This window comes from Nanorana parkeri, unplaced genomic scaffold, assembly GCF_000935625.1.
Source record: "Nanorana parkeri isolate BGI_ZX_2015 unplaced genomic scaffold, ASM93562v1 scaffold1529, whole genome shotgun sequence".
Classification (NCBI taxonomy): Eukaryota; Metazoa; Chordata; class Amphibia; order Anura; family Dicroglossidae; genus Nanorana; species Nanorana parkeri.
In genome coordinates, this window is record NW_017307797.1 from 312,616 (window position 1) to 337,687 (window position 25,072).

The 25,072-nt window shown below is 45.1% G+C and overlaps 1 protein-coding gene across 1 annotated transcript in view; it reads right to left on the reverse strand.

Moving 5' to 3' along the window:
- Positions 1-24,844, reverse strand: part of LOC108798638 (cytochrome P450 2G1-like) — a 36,352-nt gene extending 11,508 nt beyond the window's left edge. The window contains exons 1-5 of the mRNA XM_018570402.1: positions 24,672-24,844; positions 18,891-19,053; positions 18,146-18,295; positions 16,435-16,595; positions 14,176-14,386 (exon numbers count right to left, since the gene is read on the reverse strand). Of these exons, the coding sequence (XP_018425904.1) occupies positions 14,176-14,386; positions 16,435-16,595; positions 18,146-18,295; positions 18,891-19,053; positions 24,672-24,839 (853 nt within the window). The 5' untranslated portion in view covers positions 24,840-24,844. The remainder of the gene's footprint in view (positions 1-14,175; positions 14,387-16,434; positions 16,596-18,145; positions 18,296-18,890; positions 19,054-24,671) is intronic.
- Positions 24,845-25,072: the final 228 nt, after the last annotated feature.

A 25,072-nucleotide genomic window follows, 5' to 3' on the forward strand; every position in this document is an offset into this window, starting at 1 on the left:
CTGGATCCGCCACTGCCTCCTATCCTATTCATATAAAGTCACCTAAAATCTGTGTGCTTGCAGTAGATAATTCACCTCCAGTAGATGATTCTCTTTTGATATGCTTAGTATATCATTGATATACTACTGTACAGTGGTCCTAGCAACCAATGGCTGCAAAGGAGCTGATTCTGTCCTACATATTCATGCCTGTGGCCTTCATGATGGGAGTACAGTGGGATGAGGCTGGCCCAGTTGGTAAGATGCTGGGAAAAAAGATCATTCTGAATGAGTTTGTGGCATATAGACAATTGGCTGACTACAAAGCTAGTCGACTGAGAGGTGACGATGAATATCTGGATGGATCCAGGCAGTGGATAACTGAGAGAGCGGAGGTCATCACTACCTTTGCCCTATGTGGATTTGCCAATATCAGCTCCATTGGCATCATGCTGGGAGGATTATCTTCCATGGCACCCCAACGGAAAAGTGATCTAGCCAAGGTTGTGGTGCGTGCTCTGATGACTGGAGCTTGTGTCTCATTCGTCAATGCTTGTATTGCAGGAATTTTATATAACGAAACTAAAATAAACTGCGTGGGCTTCTTCGGCACCGCTGAGGCTTTTAATAACAAAACATATAACCTATATTTCTGCTGTAATGACATCTACACAAAGACTAACATTACCAATGGGACAATATCATTTGAAGACGAATGGAAAAACACAAATATTTCTGAATTGGCAGTGAGAAATTGTTGTACACATTACAACACTACACTGTGCAATATGTTGTAAACAGCTTCCGTTTTTTTTATTAATAGACACACATGCTTCACATCACAGATCATCATTTGGAATTACCGGCTTTGATGACTGACATCTGAGAAAGCTGATCAGGATTAATTCGGACCAGTTCCTGAAAAAGCCTACACTGGTCTGTCTATTAAGCGTCATTCCATCTCTCTGTATTGATGTTCTATTCTACGGTATTTGAATTTTTGGATGTATTATTTAAAAAGGACATTAGTGGTCTCTCAGATATCCACTGCCTGGATCCATCCAGATATTCATCGTCACCTCTCAGTCGACTAGCTTTGTAGTCAGCCAATTGTCTATATGCCACAAACTCATTCAGAATGATCTTTTTTCCCAGCATCTTACCACAAACACAGCATTGTTATATGTGTTCAATAAGTCTAAATAAAGTTTTTCTTTTTTTTTTAAGCCCGCGATGCGTGTGCAAAACTGAACATCATAGTGAACTAAAAAAAAGTGCATGTGAAACAAACACAAAAAAGTGCACAAAGGGTGTGTCTAATGGTCCATCTCCCGGGAGAGACAGGGCCCTTCCCTGACACTTCCAGGTGCGCAAGGTTCCTGACAGGGGCAAGGCACCCATGTACACCTGGATTAAACCAGGCGGACCCATTCCTCATGGTCAGCCGAAGTCGAAGTACTAGGTTGGGGGCTCTCCCGAAGAGAGACCCCCAATTTAGGGGATGAAGGAACCTGAGGGCAACACATCCTCCCCCTAGATTTCAGATCAGGTCTGAAGACCCTTCATCCTGTGGAGTAAAAAAAAAACACACATAAAAAGTGAAACGTGTTTGATAGTGATATATATACTAAAACGCATTCTTCACTCCCTACTTTAAAATTAATGGGACAGCTCTGGGATGCGGCTAAACACGCATTGGGCGTAACCAATCTCACTCAATACAGTATACACCATTATGGAAAAATGGTTGCTTACCAGAACTTCTTCCACTTCAAGATACAGTTGATTGGTCAGGTGAAGGAAAAGTTGCGGTTTCTCAAGTATATCATGATGGCAAGTTATGTATCTTTGAGCACTTGTCCTCCACATTTGGCCTTTCTCATAGGTGTTATTTCTAGTTCCTCCAGATCAGACATGCTTTACATTCCCAATTTTGGCTATGTCCTCCTAAATTTTCTCTCCGGTATTTGATGCTTTGTTTTATGCCATGAATACCAAAAGGGATTATCTCCTTTTTGTATGCACATTACTACCTAAATCGAATGATTTACTCCCCTTACGGTGCAGGGATGGATGGGAGGGTGATTTAGGTCCCATCTCAGATGACATTTGGGAAGACATCTTTCAGGGGGTTACTCAAGTCTCATTATCTCCTACCCACAGATTGACACAACTGTTTATAATCCATAGGATATATCGTACTCCATGAATTTATTTTTCGTATTGGAATTAGGGCTGACTCTAGTTGTCCAAAATATGGTTTCCAAGGAGGCTCCTTAATTCATCTTCTCTGGAGATGCCCTAAGCTGGTACGGTACCGGGACGAGGTCTTGAACATTCTTAATTTTGTGTTTGACACCTCCTTACTTAAAGGAGAATTATGAGGCGAGGGATTTTCATTCAGCCTCATAATCTGAGCCGACCTGTGACAATTAAATGGTCACAGGTCAGCCCAGTAGATCGGGAAGTGAGCGAACACATAACGTCGCTCGCTCACTTCTCGGTCTATCCCTGCAGAGAGCCGTGACTGTCACTCACGGCACTCTGCAGGGATTAATCCCCCCCGTTCGCTCACTGCATGATTAACAGAGCCAGCTGTTAATCACGCAGCTGGGTGGATCCAGACAGAATTGTCACAATCCATTTCAGCTGCGGCGTCTCTGTATACCGCGAGCTGTAGCTCGCGGTATACAGAGCTTTGGGTCACGGGAGAACGCTAGTTTGCGTTCTCCCACCACCCTCAGGAGAACTATGGAGAAAAGCCCTAACCCCATAGTTCTCCTTTAACTACAGCTTGGTCTGTATCCTCGGTGTCGTTGAAGTTCCAGATTTAAATTGTCACTTAATCTTGGCTCTTAAACGCCCTTTATTTACAGCATCTAGACTTGTAGTTCGTAGATGGATCTCTACCTCTCCCCCTCCTTTCCATTTATGGATTCAGGAACTTGATAAAATGGTTGAATATAACCGCATTACTTTTCAACAGAGAGGTAATATGAATGAGTTTCATTCCCTGTGGTAGAAGTGGTTAACATATCCTGGTAACGCTATGTCTGCATAGAAATATGTATGTCTACTCCTTCCCCTCACCTAGGCTCTGTTTTCTTTCTTTTTTTTTAAAGAATGCCGTTGTCACCTATCATATGTCATTTTGGTAGTACTGAGAGGTGTTGGTAGTGCATACTATGCTTGTGATATTTTTGTGCTGATTTCATAGTGGATATTATCCACTATGTTGTGCCTATTGTTAGCGGCTTGTTTTATGTTGAAATGTAATTTTTTCTTTCTACTCTTCTGTTACTTGGAAACAAAGTAAAATCAATAAAAACTGATAAAAAAAAAAAAAAGTGAAACGTGCACGGACAAGTGAAGAAAAAATAAATAGATGCCAATGTGCGAGACAAAGGCCTTGCAGCTCAGTATAAAAAATTCCTCCGGTCTTAGCCAGAAGGCCTAACCCAAAAGCGATGTGCAGAAAAAAAAGCTAGGCGTGTTGTGGTCAACGTGCCATTCACACAGTGGGGTCCCAAACCCAAAATGCTACTCGGGCACTCCCAGAGCATCATTCAGGAGGACGCTTGACACCACGGACTCCCAGCCTTCCCAGCCCATGACCGACTAGGTAGACCTTTCAAATCAGAAGGTACTGGGCCCCAACAGATACCAGACACCGGGTAGCCTCTGTAGTGAGTGAGTACTTTCCGTTCATTTAGAACAGATGCTGCAGAAAAATAGATTGAGGACTCTGTGTCCACAATTTCTTTTTTAACCACTTCAAGACCAGGCCAGGCCATTTTTCAGTGTTCAGCGCTGCGGTACTTTGACTGACGTTTATTCCGTCATGCAACGCTGTACTGAAATTAATTTTATATTTTTCCTTTTTTTTAATTAAACTCCCCTATGTGATAGCAAAATATGTGACAGGTCCTCTTTATGGAGACATCAGGGGTCTCCAAGACCCCTAATGTCACCTAGGACCCCCCAAAAGAAGCTGATGAAGCACAGATCAGCTCCATCAGCTTCTTTCCAGCTTCTGAAGCTAGAGAGTGACACAAGAATGCGGAAGTGATGTAATATACTGTACAACACTTTCGCATTCTTTCAGAGGAGAGGGGACAGGCATCGCTGCCTGTTTTTAAATATCAGCAATTTCCCACTCGCGCGCGCCGCTCTGAGAGGCTCCCCTGCTGTCTTTATAGGGATCCAGGCCAGACCCAGCAAGGGGAGGAATGACTATATGCCCCTATCAGAGGCCCTGCATACACCAAAGCAGCCCAGTCTACAGTCATTCGATTGCCACAGTCATTGGAGAGCCTCACTTTGTACTCTGGGCTGACCGTTACATTGGAAAAACATTAACGAAAATATCATGCAAATTCCAATTACCATCAATTCCTCCTATAGGTCCTCTGCTTTCGGGAAAATATAATTTGGGGGGTGTCTTTATTCAACCTGAAATACTATGTGACTATAAGTAATTGGCAGGCCAAAATGTAAAAAGTGTATGAAAAAAAAAAAATCTCTATGCCTAGGAGAGATTCCTACCCCTCATGTATACAAAAAAAGTATTTGCAATGACTGAATTTTTTTTTCTATAGAATATAACATGAAAATATGGAGCAGCAAGCATATAATGGTGTTAAAGCAGAATCAGAGAATACATTATATTACATGTTACAGAAATGTCCATCTTCTCACTGAAAATGCACTATAGCTTACTTCTCTGTCGGTCACATATACAGTAGATTTCCAAGGGGTGATAAAATGAGGTCAAATTGCTTTGAAGTTAATTGTTTACTAGAACATTCTGTACCTATATCTAGCACATAGATAAACATTTTTTGCAGAAATGCTGGCCAAGCGATTTAACGTTCCTCCAATCCTATCCTATTCATATAAAGTCACCTAAAATCTGTGTGCCTGCAGTAGATAATTCACCTCCAGCAGATGATTCTCTTTTGGTATGCTTAAAATACCATTGATAGCGTTTTGTTACATCTGTTCAATAAGTCCAAATAAAGTTTTTCTTCTTTTTGAAGCCCGCGATGTGTGTGCAAAAACAAAACATGATGGTGAACAAAAAAAAGTGCATGTGAAACACACACAAAAAAGTGCACAAAGGGTGTGTTCAAATGGTACATCTCCCAAAGAGACAAGGCCCTTCCCTGACACCTCCAGGTGCGCAAGGCTTCTGACAGGGGCAAGGTTCATGTAAACCTGGATGAAACCATGCGGACCCATTCCTCATAGTCAGCCGCAGTTGACCATTGAGTCCTAGGTTGGGGCAGGGGCGTATCTGCCGTGAGGCAAGCAAGGCGTGTGCCTTGGGCGAGAGATTCCGGCGGGGCGGCAAATGTATCGGCCCGCAGACCAATTGCGGCCTGCGAGCCGGTACTTTGTGGCCCGCAGCCAGCTCACAAGTCCTTGACCGCGTACCTGACTTGCGGGAGCAGCTACAAGGTCTGCATCTCTGTCGAATGCAGACCGTGTAGCTGAGTCTGCGCCGGCACTCGGATCCTTTTGGCCAGCGCTTTTTCAGTGAACGCTATCCGAAAGGATTGCGCAGGATCGATTGGGAAGGTCTGTAGCAGACCCTACCAATCGACAATAGTACCAAACCGGATATAGTTATATTTTATTTTATAGTTTGAAATTTGGCAAGTGGCCCCTAAGAGAGAAAAAAATTGTTGAGTGGCCCCTGATACGGAAGAGGCGGGGGGCGAAGACGGAGCTCCAGTCGGGTGGCGAAGATGACAAGGAGGCCGTGTCGGGCGCCAAGGATGAGGAGGCCGTGTTCCAAAGAGGTCAGGCCGTGCAAGGTAAGAGGACTGTGCTGGCAGAGCCCAGCATAGATTCTGCACAGCCCACCAAAGAGTCTCAGGTGGGCTGTGCAATACCCTTTGGTGGTCTCTGCAGGATCGGTAGGGGGCTCAGCAATCTGCAAAGCCCACCACAGATGCAGCACAACCCCCCTGAGATCATGCAGACTGCAGGGTGTCAGGGGGTCTGTGGGGGGCTTTGCAGGATCCAAAGGGGGCTCTGCAACCTGCAAAGCCCACCACAGATCCTGCACAACCCCCCTGAGATGCTGCAGACTGCGGGGTCTCTGCAGGATCTGTGGAGGGCTTTGCAGGATCCATAGGGGGCTCTGCTGCCTGCAAAGCCCACCACAGATCGTGCACAACCCCCCTGAGATGCTGCAGGATCTGTAAGGGGGCTTTGCAGGATCTTTGGGGGGCTTTGACGGGTCTCAGGGGGGGATTTGCAGGATTCATACGGGGCTCTGCAGCCCCACAGATCCTGCAGAGCCCCCCTGAGATCCTGCAGGGTCTCTGCAGGATCTGCAGGGGGCTTTGCTGGGTTTGCAGGATCTGTGGTGAGCTTTGCGAGGTCTATGGTGGGCAGAACCCACCACAGATCCTGCACAGACCCCTGAGACTGCAGGTTCTCAGGAGGGCTGTGCAGGATCTGTGAAGGGCTCAGCCGGGTCTCAGGTGGGCTTTGCAGGATCTGTGGCGGGCTCTGCGGGGTCTATGGTGGGCTCTGAAGGGTCTCAGGTGGGCTTAGCAGCCTGAGACCCTTTAGAGCCCACCACAGATCCTGTAGAGCCCACCACAGACCCCATCTGAGACCACAGCCGGGTGGGGTAAATTTAGTGTGTGTGGGGGGCGCCTGAGTTTTGTCTTGCCTAGGGCAGCCCCAAATGTAAATACACCACTGGTTGGGGGCTCTCCCGAAGAGAGACCCCCAATTTAGGGGAGGAAGGAACCTGATGGCCACACATCCTCCCCCTAGATTTCAGATCAGGTCTGAAGACCTGCACCCTTCATCCTGTGTAGTTAAAAAAAACACACATAAAAAGTAAAACGTGCACGGACAAGTGAAGAAAAAATACATGGGTGCCAATGTGCGAGACAAAGGCTAGGCCTTGCAGCTCGGTATAAAGATTTCCCCTGGCCTTAGCCAAAAGGCCTAGCTCAGGAGGCGATGTGCAGAAAAAAGCTAGTGGTGTTGTGGCCAACGTGCCATTCACACAGTGGGGTCCCAAACCCAAAATGCTACTCAGGCACCGCCAGGGTCGCCACGTCAGGAGGACGCTTGACACCACGGGCTCCCTGCCTTCCCAGCCAATGACCAGACTAGGTAGACCCATTCAAATCAGAAGGTACTGGGCCCCAACAGATACAAGACACCGGGAAGCCTATGTAGTGAGTGAGTACTTTCTGTTCATTTAGAACAGATGCTGCAGAAAAATAGATTGAGGACTCTGTGTCCACAATTTCTTTTTTAAAAGGTAAATATCAGAGGCTGTTTAGACCCCTGATATTTCCCCAAAGCCCCCCAACAGTAAAAAAAAAAATAATAATAATAAATAATTAAAAAAAATGAAAAAAACACATCCTGGAAGTGGGGAGCATGACGTCACATGCCTGTTGTGGGAGGGGGGCACATTTTTGTGTCCTCGCCTCGGGTGCAAAAAGAGCTAGCTACGACTCTGGCTGGCATTGCAGGTATTTTTTATTGGGGGGATCTGTGTGGGCAGCCCCTTCTGGGCTCCCCTGCTGTCTTTATAGGGACCCAGGCCAGACCCAGCAAGGGGAGGAATGACTATATGCCCCTATCAGAGGCCCTGCATACACCAAAGCAGCCCAGTCTACAGTCATTCGATTGCCACAGTCATTGGAGAGCCTCACTTTGTACTCTGGGCTGACCGTTACATTGGAAAAACATTAACGAAAATATCATGCAAATTCCAATTACCATCAATTCATCCTAATAGGTCCTCTGCTATCGGAAAATATAATTTGGGGCGTGTCTTTATTCAACCGGAAATACTATGTGACTATAAGTAATTGGCAGGCCAAAATGTAAAAAGTGTATGAAAAAAAAAAAAAAATGTCTCTGTGCATAGGAGAGATTCCTACCCCTCATGTATACAGAAAAAGTATTTGCAATTTTTTTTTTCTATAGAATATAACATGAAAATATGGAGCAGCAAGCATATAACGGCGTTAAAGCAGAATCAGAGAATACATTGTATTACATGTTACAGAAATGTCCATCTTCTCACTGAAAACGCACTATAGCTTCCCACTCTGTCGGTCACATATACAGTACATTTCCAAGGGGTGATAAAATGAGGTCAAATTGCTTCAAAGTTAATTGTTTACTAGAACATTCTGTACCTATATCTAGCACATAGATTAAAAATTTTTTGCAGAAATGCTGACCAAGTGATTTAAGGTTCCTCCCATCCTATTCTATTCGTATAAAGTCACCTAATATCCAGTAGATGATTCTCTTTCGGTATGCTTAGTATATCATTGATAGCGTTTTGTTATATCTGTTCAATAAGTCCAAATAAAGTTTTCCTTTTTTTTTAAGCCCGCGATGCGTGTGCAAAAACTAAACATTATAGTGAACAAAAAAAGTGCACAAAGGGTGTGTCTAATAGTCCATCCCCTGAAGAGACAGGGCGCTTCTCTGACCCCTCCAGGTGCGCAAGGCTCCTGACAGGGGCAAGGCACTCGTGTACACCTGGATGAAACCAGGCGGACCCATTCCTCATGGTCAGCCGAAGTTGACCACTGAGTACTAGGTTAGGGGCTCGCCCTTAGAGAGACCCCCAATTTAGGGGAGGAAGGAACCTGATGGGGAGGAAGGAACCTGAAGGAACCACATATCCTCCCCCTAGATTTCAGATCAGGTCTGAGGACCTGCACCCTTCATCCTGTGGAGTTAAAAAAAAACACACATAAAAGTGAAACCTGCACACAAGTGAAGAAAAAATACATGGGTGCCAATGTGAAGGACAAAGGCTAGGCCTTGCAGCTTGGTATAAAAATGTCCCCTTGCGTTAGCCAAAAGGCCTAGCTCAGGAGGCGATGTGCAGAAAAAAAGCTAGTGGTGTTGTGGTCAACGTGCAATTCACACAGTGGGGTCCCAAACCCAAAATGCTACTCATACACCCCCAGGGTCGCCACGTCAGGAGGACGCTTGACACCACGGGCTCCCTGCTTTCCCAGCCAATGACCAGACTAGGCAGACCCATTCAAATCAGAAGGCACTGGGCCCCACCAGATACCAGACACCAGGGAAGTACTCCTGACCCCCACTCTTACATGAGTGGATGCTTCATTACGTTTTCTTCCCATGACCAGAACCCTTTGGGACCCCCATTATCTCAGGCAGGGTACTCTGCAGCCAGCCATACCTACCATGAGGCCAGAGCAGTGGCACATTTCCCCTCCTGAACACTGATAAGAACAGATATTTGACCATAGGCAAAAGGCAGAGAAGCGAGAAGTCCAAAAAACACCTGTTTAGCTGATAACTTTCTGTGCCTTAGCTAACCGTTATCATTTACATTGTTCCAGCTTCTTTATTCTCTATGTTATGGAGAAATGGAGTGGACTTTCTGGACCTGTACTCAACCATGTTGATGTTGTGTTTTTTTTTTTTTGCTGTCCCCATTTTTCCTGCAGCATTATCCATAGTATAAGATAAATTAAATATCCAGCAAGAAGAGTGGGGACATCTTAGTCCAGAATCAGGTTCATCAAGTCAATCTGGTTTTCAGTATGAATACCTCCCGGGAATGGCGCCCTGGGGGTGATCAAGTAGCACTATGAGTTGGGACCCCACTATGTGAATTCCCCCAAATGTTTATATGTTACCGCCATCTGTCAAAATGCCATTATTCGGCGGGTGTTCGTTCTGTGAACGAGACAGCAGTCGTCGGGTTTTTTTATTTTTATTATTTCTATTTTTTTATTGTTTTATTTTTTCGAGTCGTCGTGTACAACGTCGGATGTCGGATGTCGTGATTGACGTTTTATTACATATTGGTGGATCAATTTTTTTATTTTTTTTAAATAAAAGACTTTTCCAAATAAAAGATTTTTTCAAAAGTCTGTTTTTTATTTACAATTTTATTTACCCTTTTAGTGGATGAGTAGGGGTACAAGTACCCCTTACTCATTCACAAGGGGGGGTGGCATCTAAAGTTAACTATAGCCGGTATGATACTACGGACACCAATACACACACAATAAGGCCCTGGGAAACAAAGAACAAAACAAAGGTCCTTTTGAATTCACAGGGGCAGAGGACGCTGATGTGATACATCCCTTCAGACTCCCGCTGCTAAAGATTTCAAGTTTCATCAACTTTTACATGCTTTTAGCCACCAACCTTTTTGTAAGTACAATTCCAGTTGTGTGTCGTACTAATACATTTTTAAAATTAAGTTTTTTGTCCTTTTTTTCCCAGATCGATGGTCTTTTTGACCGGTGGGAGTTGCCTCTGTTGTGTTCCATTAATCGTTACAGCTGGCCCGTCTTGCAGCCGGAGGCCCCGGTATTGGTTTTTCGTTATAATAAGGCCCTATTCACACCTGTAAGTTTAGGTGTAATAAGGGATTCCTGCGTCAGGAACTTGCATTTTCCTGCAGCAGGAATCCATAATCTGGCGTTTACAAGCGGCAGCTGTCACTCATTCAAGTTAATGATCGGGTGACAGCTGCTGCATGTAAACACCTGCACTCTGCATGTAATGGTATGTGATATGATTACATGTGGTTAGAAAACACTCTCCCTGGATGCAGAATCGATGCGTCCACGGAGAGTGATTGATTCCTGATTGATTCCTAACCAAACATAATCACATCACATACCATTACATGCGGAGTACAGGTGTTTACATGCAGCAGCTGTCACCTGATCATTAACTTGAATGGGTGACAGCTGCCGCTTGTAAACGCCAGATTAGGCATTCCTGCTGCAGAAAAAACGCAAGTTCCTGGCGCAGGAATCCCTAATTGCACCTAAACTTACAGGTGTGAATGGAGCCTAATAGGGCCCCCCTATACACATAAACAAATACTACCCCTGTACATATAAAATAATTCACATAAAAAAAAAAACACCCCCCATTCACACATAAAAAACACTCCCTCACATATAAAATAATACAACCTCCTCCCATACACATAAAGAAAATAGACTCCTCCATATATAAAATAATTACCCCCAACCCCATACACATTAAACAATACACCCCCACATATAAAATAATACACCCCCTCTCCCATACACATAAAAAAAAACACTACCCCCATACACATAACAAAAATACACACCTCCCCCCACATATATAATAATACAACCCCCTTCACACACATAAAATAAAATACAGAGCCCCTCTCCTGCCTACCTTTTTGCAGGGAGGAGGCACGATCGATCCCTGGTGCTCTAGCAGACCTGACTAATACCTCCTTTCTTTCGGCCGTAGCTCAGAACTGAGCTCCAGCTGAAAGGATCTGAGTACCACCGGTGACAGGAGCAGCTCTGCAGTCTGTATCCGACAGAGATACAGACTGTGTAGCTGCTCTTGCAAGTCAGGTACGCTGTCCGTGACCGCGTACCTGACTTGTCAGCTGGCTGCGGGCCACATAGTACCGGCTCGCGTGCCGCAATTGGCCCGGGGGCCGGTACTTTGAGACCACTGCCATACACCGTTTATGGCCAATAATTTGCATATAAGCCCTCTTGAAGGGGACAATTGTTTTTGAAAGTTCTACTCCCATTGACTTGCATTGAGTTAGAGTTCGAATGCAAACTTTTTGGATGTTCTAAAATTCGAATTCCAACAGGGATGCACCGATACAGTTTTTTCGGTATCGGGTAAGATTACCAATATGTTTTTTTTCGGTACTCACCAACACAGAAAAACGAAATCGGAAGTCCCATTAAGGAAGCCGGGTGGCGTGTAATGACTCCCGCCCGGCATCCCAATTATCCAGGAAGCTGTCTCCATGCTCCCTTGTCACCAGGTGAAAAGGAAACATGGAAACGGCTTTCTGACCATTCAGGAAGCCGGGGGGCGGGTAATGACTAGCCGCCTGGCTTCCTGATTGGCCAGTTTCCCGACCAATCAGGAAGCTGGGTGGCAAGTCATTACACAGCGCCCGGCTTCTTGATTGGTCGGGAAGCCGGCTCTATGCTTCCTCGTCACCCAGTGACGAGAGAGCATAGAGATGGCTTCCCGGCAAATCAGGAAGGGGGGGGGCAAGTGATTACCCGCCTCCCGGCTTCCTGATTGGCCGGGAAGCCAGCTCCATACTCCGTGGTGATGAGGGAGCATGGAGTCAGCTTCAGGAAGCTGGGCAGTGTGTAATGACTCTAGCTCGGCTTCCTGATACCGGAAGTTCCGGTATCGAGATAGGCATCAAGAGCATTACTACTAGTAGTATTGGTATGGGTGCATCCCTACTCAATACTATAAGTGCACCTGTTTAGGCCACGGACATTTCTTGAAATAGTTGAATCTTCTAACAGTTGTTTCATGCCTATGGCTGGCCTAACTCTAAACCAGGTCTGTCCACCTGTTGGCCCACAGTTTAATGCCTAGTGGCAGTGGTGTGCCGAGTGCAAGAACACTCTCTGCTTTCCAGCACCTTGCACTGCCTATCGGGCAAAGTGATCTTCTGCCTGTGGAAGGTTTTATCAACCATTTATAATATGCATCATATTTTATTTACAATTTGTATTATATCTGCTCTGTCTGTACTTAATATAATGCCCACTATTATATTTATTTCATTTTAATTCTTATAATATTAAATATATATTATGGACGTTTAAGTCAAAAAAGTTGTTTGGGGGTGTTAGGCCCTTTTAGGCCAGGTCCCACTGCTTTGGGTTCCAGGCAATCTGCCTGTCATAGCTCCCTTGTGTCTTGGGAGAAAGGCAAGTCAGGAAGATAGTTTTGTTCCTCATGGGCAACCATTATGTACCAGTTATATTACTCAAGATGATATGCCACCCCTGAATATTGTGCCATTTATTGGAAAGAACATCTACTCATTCTTCTGTTGACTGACCATTATTTGGAGTAATTATTAAGTCGCTGCAGTAGAACCTGACTGGATATTCCTTTCTTGTGGGCTGGGAAGCTGAAAAATGCTATGGCATTGCAGGCTGCTGGCTGTCACTGGCGGCTGTGAGGAGGAATGTGCCGCTGTCCAGATCACTGACAACCTGTCAGTGATCGGTGCAGGGGAGCGTTCCTCCTCACAGCCACTGCTGAGTCAGTGACAGCCAGCAGCTGTGGTGGAGGAGGCTGGCAGCGAAGGAGGAGGAGGAGAAAGAGGCCAGGCACGTTGACTGTGGGGCCTGCCGGCGACCGAGGAGGAGGTGGGGCCTGGCGGTAAAGAAGGCTGACAGATGAACTTGGAAAATCAACAGAATGTATCATTTGACGAGGGATGCCCACAGTTTATATATGACTGTCCTGAATATAAAATCAACATCAGTCTCAGAGGCTTCAATGCATCTTTATGCCAGTTGCATCATGAGTGGTGGAACATATGTGTGTAATTGCAATGCATTACTGCAGCCTTTTCGGTATGAAAGGTCATGAAGTACACCTTAATGGGATTGTGTGCTAGGGTACCATTCTTAACCACAGGTGTTGGGTTACCATGCAATGGGGATGTCACAACCATGCCTGGAATTGATCCTGGGACTTTAAATCTCTGGGTCATTGACCTTCCTCTAGAGCCACCGGAGGCTTTGGCTCTAGCTCAGTGTAGGATTTCTTGTTTCCTATCACCTGCACTGGCTGGGTCTCTGGTTTCCCTGCTGTTCAGCTGTGGGCAGTTACCTAATCAACCCTTTATACATAGTTGCTTCCTGGTCCTGTGCATAGGTTTGGCTTTTTGGGCGTGTGTATTTGCTGATTTTTGGATTACTGGTTGCGTAACTTCAGATTGTCCTTCATCTGCTCCTGGACTATCCATTGGTACTGCTGCCTTTTGTTTTCTGGCTGACCCAGCCTGGATTTAAATGTTGATCTGCTTTTCCCCTGGTACTGCGATATTCAGCTTTCTGGTTACAGACCCTGGTTTGTACCTTACTGTGAGTAACTCTTTTGTTTCCTGTATATACTACCTGTTTTTATTCCTAATGGCCTTTTTGCACCATCTCTTACTGGGTCCCTGTGTCTTTTTTTCCTGGCTGTGAGATTTCCACCTGTCACCTCACCTGATACTGGGATAACAAGACTACTGGTCAGGAAATTGAGGTAATGGTAGTGACCTCTTGGCAGGCCTGATGGCGGTAATTTGCACTTTGTGCATGTTACTACAAAGCACAAATTTAAATGGGCCTTGAGCCTTAGAGGAGTTTCTGGTACTTGGTGGTACAGCCTCTTGTATATGTCCTGTTACCTTGTCAGCCTGGATGAGGAAGCAGTCTATGAAGTCTCGGGGGGACTCTGGATCCAGGGATCTCCGGTGTGATTCAATTTCCTCCCTGATGAAAGATTTCACATGCTCGCAATCTGCAAACACCTTCTGATGGGGACCCGGAAGATGCTTCATTAGACTGTCAAAGGCAACATATGCCTGAGTAGGAAGTAGGACAAAAAGCAAAGATATATGTAAGTGTATCAGTTTTGTATAGTTACTCTTAAGGTGAGTAATGCCAGAAATGCCTGATGGTGCAATGTCAGACGTGCAGCGCCCAAGGAAATCCCAACTCCATACATCCAACATGGCAGCAAATCCCCACCCCAGCAAAAACAGCTTGTGTGCAGTCAACCCTGCAAAAGTAACAGGTGTGCAAGCTGGTAATAGCATGGCAGATCTTATGCCTGTTCTTGCCCACACCTCTAGAAACAAACCCCCCTCATCCTGAAGGGTAGACAAGGTTGTACTAGACTCTGGCTTGCCCTCCAGCTATGGGGCTACTACGTCTGGTATGTTTGGCTGAAGTTTCTTGGGAAGGGGGAACCAAATAATTTCAATTAATTAAAAACTATTTCTAAATACAGAATAAATTAGATCCTCATCATCTGTGCATTCCTATTACATTCTGAAGAGATTATCGCTGTCATCTGCTGGTGTGTTATAACTGGGAACTCTCCAGATTTGACTTGGAGACTCCTGGCTAATCGGTATGATTACTGGGTGTCTAGGCCTTTGTGAGTTCCCTCCAGCTCACCCACTGGTTGGCTGATGGGAGTAGTGACCACAACATCAAGCCTGTCAGCCACTGACCAGAGAAACCATACAGCCCTGGAGAAAAGAGAAGGTAATCTAAACCATGCTCTCTCCTCCTCCAGAACCTCCCTCTGGCCACTGAGGACATGTGTGGTCAGAAGATATAGGAAGCTGCAACCTGCTACTGGTTGGTCTGGTACGGGGATCTGGTGTAATGGTAAGGGATCTCTCATTGAGAAAATCATAGATTATTGGCTGTCGTCCTGACCCACTGGCTTCAATGCACTGCTTTAGAACAAGCATACAGAGAAGGACTTATGACTTTACCTTAACCTTCCTGATTTGCATACTCTTTCCCAACAAGGATGTTGAAATGACTAACTCCAGAAGTTTAGAATGACAGCCAAGCAGCTTGGGCTATATGATGGAATGCATTCACTGTTTGGCTGTTAATGTTCCAGCCACAGATCAAATTTCAACTGATTGAGCATGAATCAGCCATGGATAGATGGGTGAAAAGCAGTGCCCTAGACAAGGTAGTAGCTTTAAATAAATCTACAGTATTGGCAGTTAGTAAAGGTGAGACACTTTTTCCATACCCCAAAAGACTTGAGTTTTTACACAGATAAAATTATCATTTACCACCCCCAGGTAACCAAAAACCTGGGAGAGGGAATGACTTTCAAGGAGCTTGGTACTCACTGCAAAAGTGTTAAACTAAAAAACATGTTTTATTTTGAACACATAAGCTTAGCGGCTTCCTCAGGAGGACCTCAAGCCCAGAAAGCTGCCGCCCAAAAATAGTGGAGGGGAGCAGAAAAGGCAAAACCAGACCGCCCAACCGCTGAGAGGACTGCACTTTGTCCATTCTCTGCCTCTGATGATCAATAGAGTTACAGCATTTTAGGTTTGAGGTCCTCCTGAGGAAGCTGCTATGCGGCAAAACGTGTTGAGGCACCTGGAGCAACTACCATCTTCCAACTCTCCTACAAACAACTAGGTCATTGGAACATTACCTGTATTGTATGGCAGATGGACTTTTTATCAATTGTACGTACCAATGCTGTTTGTATTGATGCAAACCAATTTTTTATGTTGCTTTCAAAATAAAAACTATGTTTAAGAGTTTTAACAATTTTGCAGTGAGAACAAAGTTCCTTTTACAGTTACATTGTCTGTACTGGAAAATCCCGCCCCATCAGACGCTAACTGTCTATGAATGCATTCTACCTTGTGTTGGGCAGTTGCACAAGCTATCCTAATGGTTTGCTGCATGAGCATGAATTTCGTAGATGAGGGGAGACCCCAGAACATCTACTGCTCCTGACTAGGTTGACTTGGATGATCCAGCTCTAGCATTTTCTAGCAACTTACATTTTTTTGACCCATATTTATCTCATGACAGGTTTACTTCATGTAAATGATATTAAAATTATGTTAAAAGCACTTACCACTCCTAGAGGCCTTCTGAGAAAATTGAACAGATTATTGATGATGGAGATATATTTCAACATGGTCTTGTCGTCATAGTCCCAACGCCGACCGAACACCACTAAGTTTATCACATTGTTTACTGCACGTCCAAGAACCGTGTGAGGGTTGTGCACTTTACCTAGGGATGTTAGGAATAAACATTAATACAATATGGGAGCTTAAAGTATCTTCCTGACAATCACCTATGACCTGGATATTTTGGCATCAATGCATGTTTACAGTGTGAAAGGGATGCCTACACCATGCTGTCCAATAAAAGGGACACATCCCTTCGTGTTGTGAACTATTATGGTTACCATGTTTCCTTTTGTAACTGCCGTTTTAATAACCTAACTAATCAGAGTGTGGAAAGCAGACTATGGGAATCTCCCAGAACCTATGGTCCAACCTCATGACAGGAGAGGAAGGGTAAGAACCTGTCTTGGTGACACCAGTCATTGTTTGGCTTAATTCAGGTATAGAGAGAAAAGCAGATAATGTCTGGATAATTTTAATAGACCAGTACAAGAGGATACATTTCGTCTGATTTAGTATATTTAAAGGCGAACTATGGGGTAAGTGTTTTTCCCCATAGTTCTCCTAAGGGTCACGGGAGGACACAAACTAGCATCCGCCCGTCACCCAAAGCCACGTATACCGCGAGCTACAGCTCGCTGTAAACTGAGACCACCGCAGCCGCGACGGATCCCGACATTACTGCGTGATTGACTGCTGGCCCTCAGGCCCGGATTTCCCACAAGGCCACCGAGGCCCGGCCTCGGGGCGGCAGTGGTGACCTTGTGGGGAAGTTGCGGGCGCCGGTGTAAGGTATCCGGCGGCCGCGCACTACACTGCTGGCCCTGCCTATCTAGTTAGTTAAGACATCCCTAGTTTTATTACGTAATCACCTGGAACAAACATGGAGGCCCAGAAGTTAAGGCTTTCTTGGCAGCCTGCAAGTTCCATGTCTGTGAGCCTTGAAGCCAAAGCAGCTACACATGGGAAGCCCTCCAGAAAATTAAAGTGCAACTTCAACCATTTTCATTTTAGTTTTTGGTAATGAAGAACTCGCTCAGGTCTAGCTCCTTTGGGTCTTGTCTAAGGCCCCATTGAGGCGAGTTGCTCTTTATTTCAGTTCTGGTGACATGGTCACCGACAGGAAGTGTTACACTGTCCATTCTCAGTTGTTTATGTACATGACAGATGGCGAATACTGTCACAGCCACATGTACCATGTTCATTTCTGTGAAAGAGACGTGGACATTCATATGGTGTATCTTATCTGTGGAGCACGTGTTCTTGATCAAGCCATAGCTTTGTTGATGGTTAAAAACCTATGTATTTTGAAGGGTTTTGAGGCAGCTAGATTGTAAAACCCTCCAGACACATTGGATTTTTTAAAGTTGCTATCAAAAAAGCATAGCTTGATCATTAACAGAAGCTCTTCTGACTCTATTTCTGGAGGTGCTTGCTTGTAGCTACATAACATACATCTCTGAAAACTCCCAGGTGATCAATTTTTCCACAGGTCAAGTAACCTCAAAGATATCCCATTCGAGCAGATAATCCTGAAAAGATTTCCTTCTTTTATATCCAGTGATACACTTACACCCCTACCAAGATTGACGGGGAGTCTTACATCCTGACATATGTCAATGACTTCTTCATAGCAGGCACTTCTGATCTTACCTCCAATATTCTCTATCGCCTTTATGAGGTGACGGGATTCTTCCTGCACTCGCTCCTCCATCGATCGCTTCCCCATTCCAAAATTCCTCAGCGTGCTCACTGCAAATCGTCTAACCTGCTGCCAGCGTTCGCCATTGGTGGTGATTATACCTAAATATAGAACAAGATGTTAATCTATTTGCTATTGCTCCTTCTACAACACTGTTGTCTCTCAGGAATCTCAGTAGAGAAGCTGAAGTCACTTCTGCAGATCCTCCCTTGTTCATAGGATGGAGAAGGTAGATGGTGACAGTCTGAAACATTTGCTTACACTGGCTGGGGTTTGGTTAGCAGAGAGCTGGCTGAGGGACTGACGAAAAAGGAAACCTAGAATTTTCAAGGTATATTTTTAGTCATTTTTAATGGTGAGAAGTACTGCTTGACCATGCAATACTATTCTTTCACTTTAAACAGGTAAACCCTAAAGACTCAGTGCACCTGAAAGTGATATTTTAGTTATTGCTGGAGCCTTGTTGGCTGTGTGAACCTCTGGCAATATTGGTCTTAGATTCTCCTTCAATAAGATCTATCTGCTGTAAATAACAAGAGTTTTGGGTGTTCCAGCTCACGTTTGAGGTTGTCTCATCCTAGTTCCGGGGTGAACTGGCTTCAGCAGGTTCCCTGAAAAATGGTGTCAGTCTGGCTTTGATCAGGTAGACCGAGTGTGCTTTGCCCCTGTCTGGACCCTTAAAAACCGACTTCTTACCATAACCTTCTGCCATTCTTTCTGAAATTGGTAGGAATCCACGAGCACTGAATTGATGAGAATAATTGATCAGGGCCTCTTTAATAACCGTATATCCACATAGCGCTACCACTGGTTTGGAACCCAACCACACAGTGAAGATGGGTCCATACTGCTTAGACAGCTGAAAGAAAACACACATACAGAACAGTACATGACTAAATGTCTAATTTGCATTAACTCTCCATTGCATAATTCGCAAAACTAGTCTCTATCTAGAGGAACTATCTCCTCCAAATGAAATGGCTAAACCTAAGTCTGTAACATCAAAAAAATAATTTGTTAGCCTTTAAAAAAAGGTCCCTTTGGGTCCTCCCCGGATAGTTGTGCACTGATTGCACTGTAGAAAGAAGAAGCTTCGAACAGTGATCCTCAACATTAGAGTAAAGGTTTAGGCAAATGGGTAAATGCACTGATGAAACTGGTATCTGTAAATTGCCTTAGCTGCTCAAAAAATGTAATTCTATTCAGCCAGTTTTCTAATCCACTCACCCCTGCCAGGCCCCATATCCAGATACTGGCCAATTTTCTTTTTGAAACCAATACAGCTTACCGTATATACTCGAGTATAAGCCGAGATTTTCAGCCCATTTTTTAGATTGTGACTGACTGAATAGTGAAGGAGCTTACTAAGGTCATCTCTGTGCTCTCTCCTCTAATTGGCAATCTGTTTGTTGATCACAGTACTGTGCAATGCAGTAAAGACTAACTAGCTATCAATATGCTCCTGCCTTATCAAAGTATGAATACCCTTACTTTATTACTTTTTAGGGGGTTTTATGGCCTTTTATAATGGATTTTGCTGAGGAATTTTGCCTGTGTAGCGCCCTCTGCTATGTCTCTACTAAATTTAGTTCTATATCTGGACTGTAATCAGTCTGGATGCTGATTTTTCTCTGAGTTCTGCAGGATTCCAAGTGTCTGGTGGATTGATTGCTTCCCCCTGTTGCTGGGCTGGGGACTCAGCATACAGTGAGGGAGGATCCATACTCAGACTGTGATTATGCTTCTTACTCTGACCAATCCCTGAGCAGGCTGACTCTGAGGTATGGCTGGAGAAAGGTGATAAATGTTTGGGGACACTGCCCAGAACTCTTTCTGTCTCCCCTGGGGCCCTCCCTGGGAGGAGGTCTGTGTGCTACAGATGCTTGGCCTAGGCCTCAGCATGTGGCAGATGCTGGGGGCCTAGAGGCCTAAGATACTACTGGATGCCTGGTCTGAGCCTCAGCATGTGGCACATGCTGGGGGCCTAGAGATCTTAGATGCTACTGGAAAGGAAGCTGGGCTGGAGGTGGAATCTGCTTATTGAGGAGTGTCCCAGAGGAGCTGGTGAGGGTTACTGTCTTGAACCCTGTAAGAGATCCCTCACCCTATTCTCGGGTATTTTATGAAGAGAAGCCAGCTGGTACACTAAAAGTCCTGTGACAGTTCTCTCTCAAGGTCCTGGACTATTCCAAGCTGTGCTCTGTCCTACTACATAATACTGGTCGCTCTTACAGGACCGTTGTGCTACTGTTTCAAGCCGTTGCTGAGGGACAATACAGAGTCCTCTGAATTGGTACTCGGGTATCCTGCAATCCCAAACCTGCTCTCCTAGTTGATACTGTGCAATAAATGCTAAAAAGACCCTACGACTCGAGCCTGTTCTGTTCCGGAGTGTCGGTGTTGCTGGAGCTGAGAAAAAGGGGCTGGTGGCTGGCAAAACAGGTAGGAGAGCCTTACTTCATATTCGGGGGTAAGCGCCAGGGCCGGCGCTAGCGCAAGGCAAGATGGGCACTTGCCTTACGGCGCCAGGGAACAGGGCGGAAAAGTTGCCCAATCGAGACCAGACTCAGTGTGTGGGCGGGCGGCATCTGAAAGACTAGTCCCCGGCCGCCGGCCGCAGCGGCGCTGACCTCTGCAGTCACGTCTCAGAGACTCAGTGACACTCTCCTTGGGTACGTCATTGAGTGACGTAAGTCGCCCCAGCTACACCTGTAATGCCCCTAGTATTAAAAGAACATATATAGAACAGTCTCTAACCATCATATTTATACAGTCTGACTGTCTCCTGTAGAATATCTACCCTTATCTGGCCAGGGGTCTGGAATGAAAGGAGCTCCTGGTGAATGTGTTCCCTTGGGAGTGGCGTCCTGGGGTTTCCAAAGAAATGCTGCGAGCTTAGGCTACACTGTGAAGCACTAGCACCTAATGCTTTTTCTTGCACGTTCTTCCTAGGCAGGCCTTTTGACTAGCCTGGAGCAATTTTTTGTTCCAACCAGAAGGCCTGCCATGTCTATGTGCATGGCCCTATTTATTTATTTTATAGCACTTAAGCAGGAGCACTTTTTCACTGCACAGATAACAAAAGGTGCAGGTTTTTATTTAGGGCTGCCTCTGTTGTCTGGGGAAGGATCTGTGGCCTTAATGGGTCTTTTTCCTCTCCCCACCGAGGGGGTCTCTGTTCAGGAGAACCCCTACCAAGTACTTGGTGGACTGGCTTCAGCCAGCCCCTATGGTTCGGAGGACTAGTGCTTTGCCTATGTCAGGAGCCTTGTGCCCTGTGGGTTCAGGGATATTGAGGCCATATATCTTTGGTGGAGGACCCTTGTGCACTTTGTGTGATGTGATTTTTGTTCATAGGGGTTTGTACAATGATGCATGCACCATAATGGTTGGAGACTCAGATTGTTTCCTTTTCCATGAATGCCAGCAGTCTGAGACAGTTTTCTGCAGCATTAAATGCACTTCATGTTATGTGTGGCCCTTTGCTGATTTCAGGGGATACATTAAATGTCTAGCATCTTGATGACCACTGATTTAAACCATTGCCTTTCTTACATTTATAGGCAGGGTTGTATCTACAGATAAAAGTGCCTATAACAAGCACTGAGATTGTGCCCCTTTCCAAAAACTGACACCCATATTTTAGATAAACGTACCATGATATCAACTTAAAAATACGAGAGAAAAACAAACGCTCATGAGAGCCCCTCGCCCCTTACATCAGTCCCCAGAGTTCCCCTTGCAGCAGTGCACCTCCTTAGATCAGACACTAATGTAAGGGGGGACTCTGTATCCAGAGTTACCCATTTAGAGTACTCCAGAGACACACTTTTTATCCAGGTCCCGGGGATTCTGGTGTATTGAGGGACTCTGATGTAAGGGGGACTGTGTTCCGCCTTATGTGTCCCTTGCAGTAGTGTACTTGGTGGGTATGGGTGGCTAGTTGAGGGGGGGCAGGCAGAAGGCACATATGCAGAGTTGAATGCTTGGTAGGGCGGAGACTGTCATTCGTTTTTTTTTCTAGGGTGGTCCTAGCACCCAACCACCAGCTGGGTCATTCAACCCACTGCAATCATTCAACTCCCTGGCGGCTGGTGGTTGGTTGCTAGGTTGTCAGGCAGTCCTAGCAACAAGCTCGCAGAAACTAGGGTTGAATGACAGTGGCAGTGACTCCCACTGTTATTATTCAACCCCTGCTGCAGCCAGTTAAAACTGCTGGGCGGTCTGCTTTCTCTGAGGGTCGGCAAACTTTTGCCGACCCTCAGAGTGGTGCCCCCCTTCAAGTGGCACCTAGGAGATGTGTCATGCCCTGGATATGCAACTAATTATTGGTGATTTGGCCAGCACTGCCATGTGACTCATCCCACATGCTCCTCCATACTCAAAAGTACAGGATACTTTTCAGCTGAATGGAACTGTGGCATCGTGAAGGACAAGGTTATGTGCTGCAGTTCATATCATTGATGGCAAAGGTACACCAAAAACTGTAAGATGGAATAAGTAACTATGGCTGGCAGACCTTGCTAATCAAGATGTTAAGATATATACTATGTAAACAAATGTCTGAAGCTTCTCATTCATCCAGGTCATGGTAATATCTGTAAAAAATAAGTCAGGGCAACTGGACTTGCTGTATTTTTATTGAATACGTTTCACTGGTCATCCAACCAGCTGTCTGACTTGTACAAAAATTATCTGGGAATAAATATGGTGAATGCCTATAAATGTGGGACAAGCACTGGGCATCTAATGTATTCCCTGAAATCAGCAAAGGGCCACACACAACATGAAGCGCACAACATTAATGCTGCAGAAAACTGTCTCAGACTTCAGTCCTACTACAGTAGATGTCAGAGACTGCATACATGCAACAGGAAACAAACTCCAGACATTATGGTTTATGCATCATTATTAACACCTCCTAGCTCCAATTATGCAAATGCAACCAACACCTGGTTGCGACTAACGGATTATGTGGATTGGAGCGACATGCACCATATTTATTCCCCGAGAATTTTTGTACAAGTCATTCTGAATTGAGAAAGCTGGTTGGATGACCAGTGAAACGTGTTCAATAAAAATACAGCAAGTCCAATTGCCTTGACTTATTTTTTACAGATATGTAAACAAATTTCTGTAGACAGCTGACCATCCCACCTACATAAGCTTGTTGGACATCCCATTCCAAAACCATGGCCATTAATATAGCCACAAAGGATGGAAACTCCCATCCTTAGGGTGCAGGTTCCTTCGGGGCCTTTTCCCGATGCTGGGGAGGAGATTCTGTGCCCTAATATAGTGTTCTCTGTCTCCTCCCACCCTGTGGGTTTCACTTCAGGAGATCCCCTAACCTCGTACTGTGAGGGACCTGTTTCGGCAGGTCCCCAAAGGATCGGGGTCCACCGGCCTTGGGTTGGTGGACCATACAGTCTCAGCCCCTGTCAGGAGCCTCGTGCCCCGGGGGGTCGGGAATAGGGGTCCCTTCTTTATTGAAGGACCAAGCACCCTTGTGCACGTTTTTGTGTGCTGTGATTTCACGGTTAACTTTTTTTGTTCACAGGGGCTTGTTATCGATGCATGTTCCACGGGCTCCTAAAAAAAACAAAGGATGGAAACTCCATAACAGTTTCCACTCTTCTGGCAAGTTTTTCTACAAGATTTTGTAGTGTATCTGGGGGAATTTGAGCCCATTCAGCTAAAGGAAGAATTGTGAGGTTAGATACTGATACTGGATGAGAAGACCTGGCATGCAAATCATTGATCCAATCCATGTCTAATAAGGTTGAGCTCAAAGCTCTGTGCAGGCCACTCATATTCTTCCACATCAAACTGGTCAAACAACGTCTTTTATAGAGCTGGCTTTGTGCTTAGGGGAACAGTCCTACTGGAACAAAAAAGAACCTTCAGAAACTGTCAACACAAGGTTGTAAGAGCACAATAGTCTAAAATGTCTTTGTATGTTGTAGTATTAACAGTACCCTTCACTGGAAACACCTGAACTCACTTCCAGGAGCATCCGCAAACTTTTGGCCATATAGTTGGTGTGATGTTTAGAGGTTTACAAGCTTTTAGCCATATACTGTAGAGGAAATTGCAGGTTACTCATTTCTATATCTGAAAACTCTTTGGCAAGATTGATCCTTTAATTGCATAGAATCATAAAGTGTGAATACTGCAGGTAATATAACTAGCTGCCAAGGCAAAGGATGATAAAGTTTAATTCTTTAATTAATTCATAACCGATAATCATTTCTACATGTTCGTGCCGGATTTATGGCAACCAAGGTCCGCTCAACAGTCTTTTTGAAGCTATTGGAATAACTTGTATCCCTATCAACAAAAGAGCATACAATAAATCAATCACATTTTACCTAGGGATGAGTGAAATGGCCAATTCTGGTGCAAGAGGAATCCTGCATAAGCAAACCTTTGGAACTGAAATTCAATCATTAGTGTCTACCAGGATATTTGACTCACCTTGAGATAACATTTATACAATGCAAAGCTCACTTGAAGCAGATTGCCGATAATTGGCAGCGGGGTCGGTCCTGGAGGAAGCCGGAGCCGCGTCTTCTGTGTTCTCCATACGATGGTGATGACGTAGAAGAGCATAAATGAGCAGAGAGACAGAGTGAGGACATCCATGTCTGACAGCCGAAATAGAATCGCAGCTCTTGTCCATGCATTTTCCTTTTTATGCTGCCAATTATTAACATGCTTGAGGATTGGATTACTTAACCCAATGCATTCCAAAGCTCAGCTACCCCCATCAGGGTCAGCTACCCAAATCAGGTCAGGTTTCAAATCTTTTTGAAGAGAAAGGGGCAGGAACAAATCCTAACATATAGAGATAATCTGGCACCTGATTTTCCAGTTTA